Genomic DNA, 13,256 nt, shown 5'->3' with positions numbered 1-13,256 from the left:
GCTACGTTTGACGGGATGGATGTTGAGCGCCTGATACTTGCTCGGAAAGGCATTCCGAAGAAGATCATTCCTACCCTGATACAGGCTAGGAAAGGGGTAACGTCTAAGCATTACCATCGTATTTGGAAGAAATATGTCTCTTTGTGTGCATCCAAGAAGTTTCCTCCTCTTCCTGCAAGCAGCTGTGGATATGGGCCTGAGGTTGGGATCTGTGAAGGTCCAGATTTTGGCCCTGTCCATTTTCTTCCAGGAACAATTGGCTGCCCTCCCTGAGGTTCAGACCTTTTTGAAGGGAGTTCTGCACATTCAACCTCCCTTTGTACCGCCTACGGCACCTTGGGACCTTAACGTGGTGTTGCAGTTCCTCCAGTCAGACTGGTTTGAGCCTCTACAGGAGGTTGAGGTCAAATTTCTTACATGGAAGGCTGTCACGTTGTTAGCCTTAGCTTCTGCTAGACGTGTGTCAGAATTGGGGGCTTTGTCTTATAAAAGCCCTTACTTGATCTTCCACGAAGATAGAGCTGAGCTCCGGACACGTCAGCAGTTTCTTTCAAAGGTTGTGTCAGCATTTCATATCAACCAGCCTGTTGTGGTGCCAGTGGCTACTGACGCCTCAATTTCGTCAAAGTCCTTGGATGTTGTGAGGGCTTTGAGAATCTATGTGAAGAGGACTGCTCGTCACAGGAAATCTGACTTTGTTTGTCCCGTATGATCCCAAGAAAATAGGGTGTCCTGCTTCAAAGCAGACTATATCTCGCTGGATTAGATTCACTATCCAGCATGCTTTTTCTACAGCAGGACTGCCGTGTCCAAAATCTGTAAAGGGCCCACTCTGCCCGTAAGGTGGCGTCTTCCTGGGCGGCTGCCCGGGATATCTCGGCGTTACAACTTTGCCGAACGGCAACTTGGTCTGGGTCGAACACGTTTGCTAAGTTCTACAAGTTCGATACTTTGTCCTCTGATGATCTGAAGTTCAGTCAGTCAGTTCTGCAGGAGCCTCCGCGCTCTCCCTCCCGTTCTGGGAGCTTTGGTACATCCCCATGGTACTAATGTGGACACTAGCATCCTCTAGGACGTAAGAGAAAATAGGATTTTGGTTACCTACCGGTAAATCCTTTTTTCGTAGTCCGTAGAGGATGCTGGGCGCCTGCCCAGTGCTTCGTTTTCCTGCAACAGTTATCTGGTTCAGTACGACTTTGTTTAGTTATGTACTGGATTGATACTTGGTAAGTAATGTTTCAGCTGTTGCTGAGTTTTCAAGCTAGTTAGCTTGATGTGCCTTGTATGTGTGAGCTGGTATGAATCTCGCCACTATCTGTGTTAAATCCTTCTCTCGAAGATGTCAGTCTCCTCGGGCTCAGTTTCTAAACTGAGTCTGGTAGGAGGGGCATAGAGGGAGGAGCCAGCCCACACACTCAAACTCTTAAAGTGCCAGTGGCTCCTGGTGGACCCTTCTATACCCCATGGTACTAATGTTGACCCCAGCATCCTCTACAGACTGCGAGAAAAGGATTTACTAGTAGGTAACCAAAATCCTATTTTTTATTTCTACAAAACATTGGGTAGCAGGACTAATCAAGTCAATTAAGGGTCTCACAAAACATTTGGGTACGCACAGTAAGCACCACAGACAGTTTATAAGAGTAAAGAACGTCCTGTACCACCAAATCTTCAGTCAGATGAATCGGGAGATGAACTTCTCTCTCAGAATGGAGCTGAAGGGGATGGTCGTGAGTTGGGCGAAATCACTGACACGGAGGACTAAGTTTCTCCAGAAACTTCTCAGGGGGTTGGACCTCTTATTTGACAATAAGACTAGTTTTAAATATTTCTAAAACTACACGGATTAGCCAGATATTGCCTTATTTGGTAGAAAACAGCGGTCATCGGTCACATCGCTTTTCAAACAAACTGGATGTTCAGCTGTCTGAGGCCTGGAAAAACTCGGACAAACAGTTTTTCAGATGCCTAAGAGATTCCTAAGTATTTATCCATTTCCTTTGAGTATGACTGATAAATGGGGAAATTCATCTCGGATGGACTACCCTCTCTCCAGGCTGTGAAAGAAGATGGCATTACCTGTTCCTGGTGCAACTTCCTTGAAATACCCATTGGACCGGAAATTGAACCCCGTGCACGCTGCTGGAGCCGGGTGGAAGCTGCCGTGAGGTCGGGCGGCTGAGTGACATACTGCTGCAGCTCTACTGTAGCGCTGATCTTCCCTGTATGCCCGCCGGCTGTCCCCCCACTGGTCTCCCCGTGACTCGCCCCCCTTCTCCTCCTCTGCGTCCCATCTAAATTCGACTTGAAAAAGTCGAATTAAGATGGGATTGAATAGGGGTTGTCTGATCCATTCCGACTTTAATTGAATATACCCCTATGACTAGATCTTTTCACTTCAATTTTAATTTAGTTAGGTACAGGTTGAGTATCCCATATCCAAATATTCCGAAATATGGAATATTCCGAAATACGGACTTTTCTGAGAGTGAGATAGTGAAACATTTTGTTTTCTGATGGCTCAATGTACACAAACTTTGTTTAATACACAAAGTTATTAAAAATATTGTATTAAATGACCTTCAGGCTGTGTGTATAAGGTCTTTGTGAAACATAAATGAATTGTGTGAATGTACACACACTTTGTTTAATGCACAAAGTTATAAAAAATATTGGCTAAAACTACCTTCAGGCTGTGTGTATACGGTGTGTATGTAACATAAATGCATTCTGTGCTTAGATTTGAGTCCCATCGCCATGATATCTCATTATGGTATGCAATTATTCCAGAATACGGAAAAATCTGATATCCAAAATACCTCTGGTCCAAAGCATTTTGGATAAGGGATACTCAACCTGTAGTACTGAAAAAAAGTTTAATAACCTTGGACTATGACCTCTGACCTCATTTTTTTTTTAAAGGATGGAGATATATATATATATATATCAGCTAAATTATACAAAATTCTCACTTGCAGACAGTGTATTATAAAGTTTTGAAGAACAGCAATATAACAGATATATATATATATATATATATATATCTATATCTATATCTATCAGATCAGGTTTTGCTCATGCTTTCCATGAGTTTAGTTGCGACGTTGCAGACAGTTTCTCTTTCTGTAATGGTGTACACACGTCCTGTTGTAGTCATTGTGTCCACTACTGTTAGTATATCACAACGATGAACTAGAAGAATGTCGGGTTTCCCTGGTTATTTGTATGATGGGAATGGTCCTTGTGGGTGGAGAAAGCGGACCTTTACTAATTCGTACTTTTCATCTACGTCAAGAACACATGCTACCCACCACTCTTCATCATACACACAAGTGACAAATCCTTTAATGTCTTTAAATTCTACTTCGTCCTCCAGTAAACAAACGCGTTCCTCTTTCGAAGATGTAGAGTAGGAATAAACTTTAGTTGACGGAGTAGTTGTTGATAAGGGAATAAAGGAATGTAGTTTCTGGGTTCCAGCAATTGTGCGGGATTTCTCAAATCGAGCTTCCAGGAACTTCTCTTCTGCCTCGTGGTCAGCTGAACTGGCGTACTTGAAAGAGACAGCTGGAACATTCTCAACGGCCCAATCAAACAATTGTCGAGGTGTCATTATTTGTTGATTGTACGGCATTTGGAGACTGGCTCGTGCAGCTAAACTTTTCACAGTGCCACCAACTCCATCACATGCCCCTTTTCCATGGGAGGTGGCTGAAAAGTGCCACTCGGCTGGAATTCCAAAGTCTTGTTCGTGACAGCAAAGATTCGTTTTTTATACTGAGAGGCAGCTCCATCTGAGAAATAAATGATCTTTGTAACTATAGGATACTTTTCCTTAAGAAAATTTATGAGTAACCCCTGGAATAAATGAACTGCAACAGAATCATGGTGAAGGCAGTCTGATATAATAACAAAGCTGACATGCTTTAGACTCCCTGCCTCATCTATGAAGTATGCTACACAAGGACTTGTGCGTTATTCCAGTGGAAACCTTGCACTTCAACAAATAGTTCTCTGCAAAGTCGCAGATTACCAAAAACTCCCCTGGTTGCAAACTTAATTTAAGGTCTGCTTGAAAAGACGACTTGTCTGGCAATGAAGGAATGGCGCAGCAGTATTTGTAACTTGTCACATAAAGCGTCCAGAAAGTCATCAGATGAATGCGTAACTGTCTCAAGATTAGAACGGTCAACAGAGACCCATTGTTTGTAAGAAATAATATCCATCATGCTGTCATCCATTAACTGCCTCAACTGTTCCTTAAAATGTTTGATGCGGTTGGCATCTTTACATTCATTACACTCATTAAGGTAGCATGCTGGCTGAGGAGGATTGCATATTATCATCGCCAAACAATCCTTATACGATTTCAATGGGATCAGTTCCTTTGATGTCAAATCAGAAATCTTTGAACCTAATATTAGTTTGACATTCTGGTGGATGGTGCAGACACACACTGAATGTGTTGCACTTCCTCCAGCTAAGGTGCAGTGTTTGGGACGAAGTTCTGCAAACTTTGAAAATCCTAGACGTTGCAGCGGAAACTTTTTTCTTTAATCCAGGTATACGCTTCCTTTACATTGCTTAAAACCAACCGTTTCTGAGCATAAACTCTTTCCATCTGGCATTTTTACCGAAACTGTCTATATTATATTGTATGTATAAATTGCATTACCATTTATTATTAAAATTAACCTACTGGTATTTAATAACCATTTTAAATTACTGCTGGTAAACAAAAACAAATTAGCTCAACATCCTATAGTAGTCCCAAAATATAGTAGTCCCAAAAATAAATTTGGTACACATTTAGAAGAGATATAAGGGCATGTTTTAAAATAAAATTGAAAGAAAAAAAAATTCCTTTTTAAAAAAAATTGAGGTCAAAGGTTATTAAACTTTTTTTAGTACTACCTTACTAAATTAAAATTGAAGTGAAAAGATCTAGTCATAAGCTTCAAAATGACACTAATTTCATCTCTCTGCCTTAATTAGAACTCAAGTTACAGGCAAATGAAAAGACCCCCGCTGTAGTAAAATTGCATATTTTGGTCATTTTTAAATGGCTCCACCTCCAAAAATATCCAACCTATGATGTTGAAATTTGGTGTAGATTAGTTTTTCCCCCCATCCTACTGGTACACCAAATTTCATAAAAATCGGAGAGGGTCAGTAAAATATTTTATTTTTTTTAGATGATTTGATATGGAATGACCCGTAAGCACTTCCGTTTTACAGGTGACATTCTTTTTGGAAAAGAACTAGACACGTTAATTTTACAGGCTACGGGTGGTAATCTATTTTCTTGCCAACCCTTCCACCACCGCCTAAACGCTCTTATACTGGAACTTCCTTTTAGGTCCTTTTGTTCCACTCAACCTTTTTGGGAACGCGGAAGAACTACACACTTCCGAGGTAGAGTTTGCGGCAAGCATCCATGCCCCCCTCCCCAAACGAGATGGAGGTGTGAGTTAGGGGGAGCGCTTTCCCCTGGATACCCACGGGCGACTCCTCCTGTAAAAGCAATGTGCTGCCGCTGCCTGCTATGCCCCATGTCCTCCTGCGTGGCATGCTGAGCCTGCTGGGACATCACCGCCTCCTCCCAGTAATGCATCAGCGCAGAGCCAGCTAGCAGGCAGCGGCAGCACAGTTATTTTACAGCAGGAGTCGCCCAGAGGTAAGTGCTGCTCACCTGCACTGGGAGGGTGGGGGGGTTTGGAGGGGAGCGCCAAAATATCATTTTTACTATTTCCCCCCCCCCCCCCCCCTTCCCCCCCAACCTCAAAACATTCCAGCGCCCCTGATAGATTGTACAGCATCTTTATGGAAGTCTGATGCTTTATTCGTACTTTATGATCTCCCACGTCGGGGGTGGTCTGCTACTAAACAGACCATGGCCCGCTGGATTCGGTTGACAATTCGTCAGGCCTAGCTCAACCAGTCTAGACGACCTCCAATGTCCATTGCTGCCCACTACGCTCAGTTGAGTCTTGTGGGCCACTAGTAGGGGGGCTACCATGTCTCGGCTCTGTCGAGCAGCCACTTGATCCAGTATTCATACGTTTACTAAATACTACAAGTTCGATACTTTTGCGGCTTCATCTTCCTTCACGGTTTGGCCATCTTGTTTTGCAAGTTCCTCAGTGATCTCCTGCCCAGGGGGGAAACTTTGGGACGTCCCCATGGTCTTGAAGTTGTGCCAGTGTCTCCTAGTGGCTGACAGAAAAAGGAGGATTTTGGTACTTACCGATAAATCCCTTTTTCGGAAGCCATAGGGGACACTGGCCATCCACCTGTCGCTGTTCTGTTGTGTTATGTGCTCTCTTCCCTCGTATAGTTCTGTTAGCCTGTTCCCGTCGCCTCTCGGCTAATTCATAACTGGGAGATGATGGGGTATGGAGGGGGAGAAACCGGTTTCACTTCTTAGATTATTTAAAGTGCCAGCTCCCATCGCCACCCCACAGTCTTGAAGTTGTGCCAGTGTCCCCTATGGCTTCCGAAAAAGGGATTTATCGGTAAGTTTCAAAATCCTCCTTCTGCAAATCACACCGCTCTTCCTGCAGGCTCCAAGGCCCAGCAGCTGCTGCAGGGTCTTCAGGCCACAGACGAGAGTCAGCAACTCCAAGCTGTCATTGAGATGTGCCAACTGCTGGTAATGGGAAATGAAGAGACACTTGGAGGATTCCCAGTGAAGAATGTTGTTCCTGCACTGGTAAGATGAAACCAGAAGGTCCAAGAGGATCCTCGTATTATATAGTGTCTATGAATGAAGGACTTATACATACAGGTAATTCCATACTTCTGCTATCTCTAATTATCTTTTCTAAACTCTCATTTCAGATAACTTTGCTGCAGATGGAGCACAACTTTGACATTGTAAGTCATCTCCTTTCCGAACGTAGATATGTTTTGCTGCTAGCGGTTGTCTCCTGTTATTACTTCCATGTATTTCTTTATAATATTGATCAAAATGATTCACTAATTCTTATAGTAAATATGTTAATCTATGCAGTAAAATATATAATCTGAATGTATAGAAATAGCAGAGTGGCCAGTGGAGCAAAACTGTTGAAGGACATTTTACGATGGTGCTGTGAGATTATTTTAATCTTCAAATAATTTGTTTTTAGATGAACCATGCATGTCGAGCTTTAACCTATATGATGGAGGCACTTCCACGTTCCTCAGCTGTGGTGGTTGATGCTATCCCTGTGTTCCTAGAGAAAGTAAGATACCATTAGTCCTACACTTTGTATTTGATAAAACCCCAAAAAATTCAGGTTGAATATAGACTGGTAAATGCTCTATTTGTAACTCTTCTTTCAGCTGCAGGTCATTCAGTGCATAGATGTAGCGGAACAGGCTCTCACTGCTCTTGAAATGTTATCCCGCAGGCACAGTAAAGCCATTCTCCAGGCTGTAAGTATCCCTAGAGACCATGCCAACCTGGGTATTTTCACCTTACAGGCATGTTCTCTTAGCCATGCCAGTCGTTAAATGTCTAGGAAGAAATCAGCATATGAAAATGATTTGTTGAACCCTTCATTGACAGGGAGGACTTGCCGACTGCCTCTTATATCTAGAGTTCTTCAGCATCAATGCTCAGAGGAACGCTTTAGCCATAGCAGCCAACTGCTGCCAGAGCATCAGTCCAGACGAGTTTCACTTTGTTGCTGATTCTCTTCCACTGCTGACACAGAGATTAACCCATCAGGTGAGGCTACTTCATGCTTGCATTACCACTTTTTTACAACATTAGTAGAGATTCTGTACTACATTTGGTTTCTGTTTTATCCAGTGCAGGTGATAACGGATATCATGGGCTTGTGTTGAGACATCCTGTCACCTTTTTAAAATCTGTATTGGTTATTTCTCTGACGTCCTAGTGGATGCTGGGGACTCCGTCAGGACCATGGGGATATAGCGGCTCCGCAGGAGACAGGGCACAATAATAAAAGCTTTAGGATCAGGTGGTGTGCACTGGCTCCTCCCCCTATGACCCTCCTCCAAGCCTCGGTTAGATTTTTGTGCCCGACGAGAAGGGTGCAATCTAGGTGGCTCTCCTGAGCTGCTTAGAATAAAAGTTTAAGTTAGGTTTTTTATTTTCAGTGAGTCCTGCTGGCAACAGGCTCACTGCTACGAGGGACTTAGGGGAGAGAAGAAAACTCACCTGCGTGCAGGATGGATTTGCTTCTTAGGCTACTGGACACCATTAGCTCCAGAGGGAGTCGGAACACAGGTCTCACCCTGGGGTTCGTCCCGGAGCCGTGCCGCCGACCCCCCTTGCAGATGCCGAAGTTGAAGACGTCCAGAGGTCCAGAAACAGGCGGCAGAAGACTTTCAGTCTTCATAAGGTAGCGCACAGCACTGCAGCTGTGCGCCATTGTTGTCCGCACACTTCACCAACAATCACCAACTGTCACTGAGGGTGCAGGGCGCTGGGGGGGGGCGCCCTGGGCAGCAATGTATAATACCTTTTTATGGCTAAAATACATCACATATAGCCCTTGAGGCTATATGGATGTATTTATTTAACCCCTGCCAGATCTCACAAACTCCGGGAGAAGAGCCCGCCGAAAAGGGGGCGGGGCCTATTCTCCTCAGCACACGGCGCCATTTTCCTGCTCAGCTCTGCTGTGAGGAAGGCTCCCAGGCTCTCCCCTGCACTGCACTACAGAAACAGGGTTAAAACAGAGAGGGGGGGCACTTATTTGGCGATATGATTACATATATAAAAATGCTATAAGGGAAAACACTTGTATAAGGGGTTGTCCCTGTATAATTATAGCGTTTTTGGTGTGTGCTGGCAAACTCTCCCTCTGTCTCCCCAAAGGGCTAGTGGGGTCCTGTCCTCTGTCAGAGCATTCCCTGTGTGTGTGCTGTGTGTCGGTACGTGTGTGTCGACATGTAGGAGGACGATGTTGGTGAGGAGGCGGAGCAAATTGCCTGTATTGGTGATGTCACTCTCTAGGGAGTCGACACTGGAATGGATGGCTTATTTAGGAATTACGTGATAATGTCAACACGCTGCAAGGTCGGTTGACGACATGAGACGGCCGGCAAACAAATTAGTACCTGTCCAGGCGTCTCAGACACCGTCAGGGGCTTGTAAAAACGCCCATTTACCTCAGTCGGTCGACACAGACACAGACACGGACACTGACTCCAGTGTCGACGGTGAAGAAACAAACGTATTTTCCTTTAGGGCCACACGTTTCATGTTAAGGGCAATGAAGGAGGTGTTACATATTTCTGATACTACAAGTACCACAAATAAGGGTATTATGTAGGGTGTGAATAAACTACTTGTAGTTTTTCCTGAATCAGATAAATTAAATGAAGTGTGTGATGATACGTGGGTTTCCTCCGATAGAAAATTATTGGCGGTATACCCTTTCCCGCCAGAAGTTAGGGCGAGTTGGGAAACACACCTTAGGGTGAATAAGGCGCTCACACGCTTATAAAAACAAGTGGCGTTACCGTCTCCAGATACGGCAGCCCTCAAGGAGCCAGCTGATAGGAAGCTGAAAAATATCCTAAAAGTATATACACATATACTGGTGTTATACTACGACCAGCAATCGCCTCAGCCTGGATGTGCAGCGCTGAGGGGGCTTGGTCGGATTTCCTGACTGAAAATATTGATACCCTTGACAGGGACAAGATTTTATTGACTATAGAGCATTTTAAGGATGCATTTCTATATATGCGAGATGCGCAGAGGGATATTTGCATTCTGGCATCAAGAGTAAATGTGATGTCCATATCTGCCAGACGACAGTGGTCAGGTGATGCAGATTCCAGACGGCACATGGAAGTATTGCCGTATAAAGGGGCGGTCCATCGGACCTGGTGGCCATGGCAACAGCTGAAAAATCCACCTTTTGTTACCCCAAGTCACATCTCAGCAGAAAAGGACACAGTCTTTTCAGTCTCAGTCCTTTCGTCCCCATAAGGGCAGGCGGGCAAAAGGGCCAGTCATATCTGCCCAGGGGTAGAGGAAAGGGAAGAAGACTGCAGCAGGCAGCCCATTCCCAGGAACAGAAGCCCTCCACAGCTTCTGCCAAGTCCGCAGCAGGACGCTGGGGCCGTACAAGCGGACTCAGGTGCGGTAGGGGGTCATCTCAAGAGTTTCAGCACGCAGTGGGCTCACTCACAAGTGGACTCCTGGATCCTACACGTAGTATCCCAGGTGTACATTGGAAATTCGAGACGTCTCCCCCTCACAAGTTCCTGAAGTCTGCTTTACCAACGTCTCCCTCCGACAGGGAGGCAGTATTGGGAACAATTCACAGGCTGTATTCCCAGCAGGTGATAATCAAAGTACCCCTTCTACAACAAGGGAAGGGGTATTATTCCACACTATATTGTGGTACTGAAGCCAGACGGCTAGGTGAGATCTGAAATATTTGAACACTTACATACAAGCGTTCAAATCAAGATGGAGTCACTCAGAGCAGTGATAGCGAACCAGGAAGAAGGGGACGATATGGTGTCACTGGATATCAGGGACGCTTACCTACATGTCCAAATTTGCCCTTCTCACCAAGGGTACCTCAGGTTCGTGGTACAGAACTGTCACTATCAGTTCAGACGCTGCCGTTTGGATTGTCCACGGCACCCCGGGTCTTTACCAAGGTAATGGCCGAAATGATGATTCTTCTTAAAAGAAATATGGACGCTTTCCTGATAAGGGCAAGGTCCAGAGAACAGTTGGAGGTCGGAGTAGCACTATCTTAAGTAGTTCTACGACAGCACGAGTGGATTCTAAATATTCCAAAATCGCCGTTTTTTCCGACGACACGTCTACTGTTCCTAGGGATGATTCTGGACACAGTCCAGAAAAGGATGTTTTCTCCCGGAGAAGAAAGCCAGGGAGTTATCCGAGCTAGTCAGGAACCTCCTAAAACCAGGAAAAGTATCAGTGCATCATTGCACAAGGATCCTGTGAAAAATGGTGGTTTCTTACAAAGCGATCCCATTCGGTAGATTTCACGCAAGAACCTTTACGTGGGATCTGCTGGAAAAATGGTCCGGATCGCATCTTCAGATGCATCAGCGGATAACCCTGTCTCCAAGGACAAGGGTGTTTCTTCTGCGGTGGCTGCAGAGTGCTCATCTATGAAAGGGCCGCAGATTCGGCATTCAGGACTGGGTCCTGGTGACCACGGATGCCAGCCTGAGTGGCTGGGGAGCAGTCACACAAGGAAAAAATTTCCAGAGAGTGTGATCGAGTCTGGAGACTTCTCTCCACATAAATATACTGGAGCTAAGGGCAATTTACAATGCTCTAAGCTTAGCAAGACCTCTGCTTCAAGGTCAGCCGGTATTGATCCAGTGGGACAACATCACGGCAGTCGCCCACATAAACAGACAGGGCGGCACAAGAAGCAGGAGGGAAATGGCAGAAACTGCAAGGATTCTTCGCTGGGCGAAAAATCATGTGATAACACTCTCAGCAGTGTTCATTCCGGGAGTGGAAAACTGGGAAGCAGACTTCCTCAGCAGGCATGACCTCCACCCGGGAGAGTGGGGACTTCATCGGGAAGTCTTCCACATGATTGTAAACCGTTGTGAAAAACCAAAGGTGGACATGATGGCGTCCCGCCTGAACAAAAAACTAGATATTGCGCCAGGTCAAGGGACCCTCAGGCAATAGCGGTGGACGCTCTGGTAACACTGTGGATGTACCAGTCAGAGTATGTGTTCCCTCCTATGCCTCTCATACAAAAAGTACTGAGAATCATAAGAGGGAGATGAGTAAGAATGATACTCGTGGTTCCGGATTGGCCAAGAAGGACTTGGTACCCGAAACTTCAAGAGATGTTCACGGAAGACCCGTGGCCTCTACCTTTAAGAAAGGACCTGCTCCAGCAGGGGCCTTGTCTGTTCCAAGACTTACCGCGGCCGCGTTTGATGGCATGGCGGTTGAACGCCGGATCCTGAAAGGGCATTCCAGATGAAGTCATCCCTACCCTGGTCGAAGACAGGAAGGATGTAACCGCAAAACATTTTCACCGCATTTGGCGAAGATATGTTGCGTGGTGTGGGGCCAAGAAGGCCCCTACAGAGGAATTCCAACTGGGTCGTTTCCTACATTTCCTGAAAACAGGACTGTCTATGGGCCTAAAATTAGGGTCCATTAAAGTTCAAATTTCGGCCCTGTCGAATTTCTTCCAGAAAGAACTGGCTTTAGTGCCTGACGTTCAGATGTTTGTAAAAGGGGTACTGCATATACAGCCTCCTTTTGTGCCCCAGTGGCACCTTGGGATCTCAATGTTGTTTTGAGTTTCCTAAAGTCACATTGGTTTGAACCACTCACCACTGTGGACTTAGCATCGTCACCTTCCATGTGAGATATTTTATTAGCCCTGGCTTCAGCCAGGCGTGTGTCAGAATTGGCGGCTTTATCATATATAAAGCCCTTACTTAATTTTTCATTCTGACAGGGCAGAATTGAGGACTCGTCCTCAATTTCTCCTTAAGGTGTTTTCTGTTTTTCACATGAACCAACCTATTGTGGTACCTGCGGGTACTAGGGACTTGGAGGACTCCAAGTTACTTGACGTTGTCAGGGCCCTGAAAAATATGTTTCCAGGAAGGCTGGAGTCAGAAAATCTGACTCGCTGTTTAGCCTGTATGCACCCAACAAGATGGGTGCTCCTGCTTCTAAGCAGACGATTGCTCGCTGGATTTGTAATACAATTCAGTTTACACATTCTGTGGCAGGCCTGCCACAGCCAAAATCGGTAAAAGCCCATTCCAAAAGGAAGGGGGCTCATCTTGGGCGACTGCCCGAGGGGTCTCGGCTTTACAACTTTGCCGAGCAGTTACTTGGTCAGGGGAAAACACGTTTGCTAAATTCTACAAATTTGATACCCTGGCTGAGGAGGACATGGAGTTCTCTCATTCGGTGCTGCAGGGTCATCCGCACTCTCCCGCCCGTTTGGGAGCTTTGGTATAATCCCCATGGTCCTGACGGAGTCCCCAGCATCCACTAGGACGTCAGAGAAAATAAGATTTTACTTACCGATAAATCTATTTCTCATAGTCCGTAGTGGATGCTGGGCGCCCATCCCAAGTGCGGATTGTCTGCAATACTTGTACATAGTTATTGTTACAAAAATCGGGTTATTATTGTTGTGAGCCATCTTTTCAGAGGCTCCTTCGTTGTTATCATACTGTTAACTGGGTTCAGATCACAGGTTGTACGGTGTGATTGGTGTGGCTGGTATGAGTCTTACCCGGGATTCAAT

At 45.4% G+C, this 13,256-nt stretch overlaps 1 protein-coding gene across 9 annotated transcripts in view; it reads left to right on the top strand.

Moving 5' to 3' along the window:
* TRIP12 (thyroid hormone receptor interactor 12) overlaps window positions 1-13,256 on the top strand; it is a 335,873-nt gene that overhangs the window by 241,404 nt on the left and 81,213 nt on the right. For all 9 annotated transcript variants that reach the window (XM_063915608.1, XM_063915614.1, XM_063915607.1 and 6 more), the window contains 5 exons: window positions 6,564-6,712; window positions 6,841-6,876; window positions 7,131-7,226; window positions 7,327-7,419; window positions 7,553-7,714. In XM_063915608.1, coding sequence (XP_063771678.1) covers window positions 6,564-6,712; window positions 6,841-6,876; window positions 7,131-7,226; window positions 7,327-7,419; window positions 7,553-7,714 — 536 coding nt within the window. The remainder of the gene's footprint in view (window positions 1-6,563; window positions 6,713-6,840; window positions 6,877-7,130; window positions 7,227-7,326; window positions 7,420-7,552; window positions 7,715-13,256) is intronic.

Source organism: Pseudophryne corroboree, chromosome 4 (genome assembly GCF_028390025.1).
Source record: "Pseudophryne corroboree isolate aPseCor3 chromosome 4, aPseCor3.hap2, whole genome shotgun sequence".
NCBI lineage: Eukaryota > Metazoa > Chordata > Amphibia > Anura > Myobatrachidae > Pseudophryne > Pseudophryne corroboree.
The sequence above is the reverse complement of the archived record's forward strand: the minus strand, read 5'-3'. Positions and strand labels throughout refer to the sequence as shown.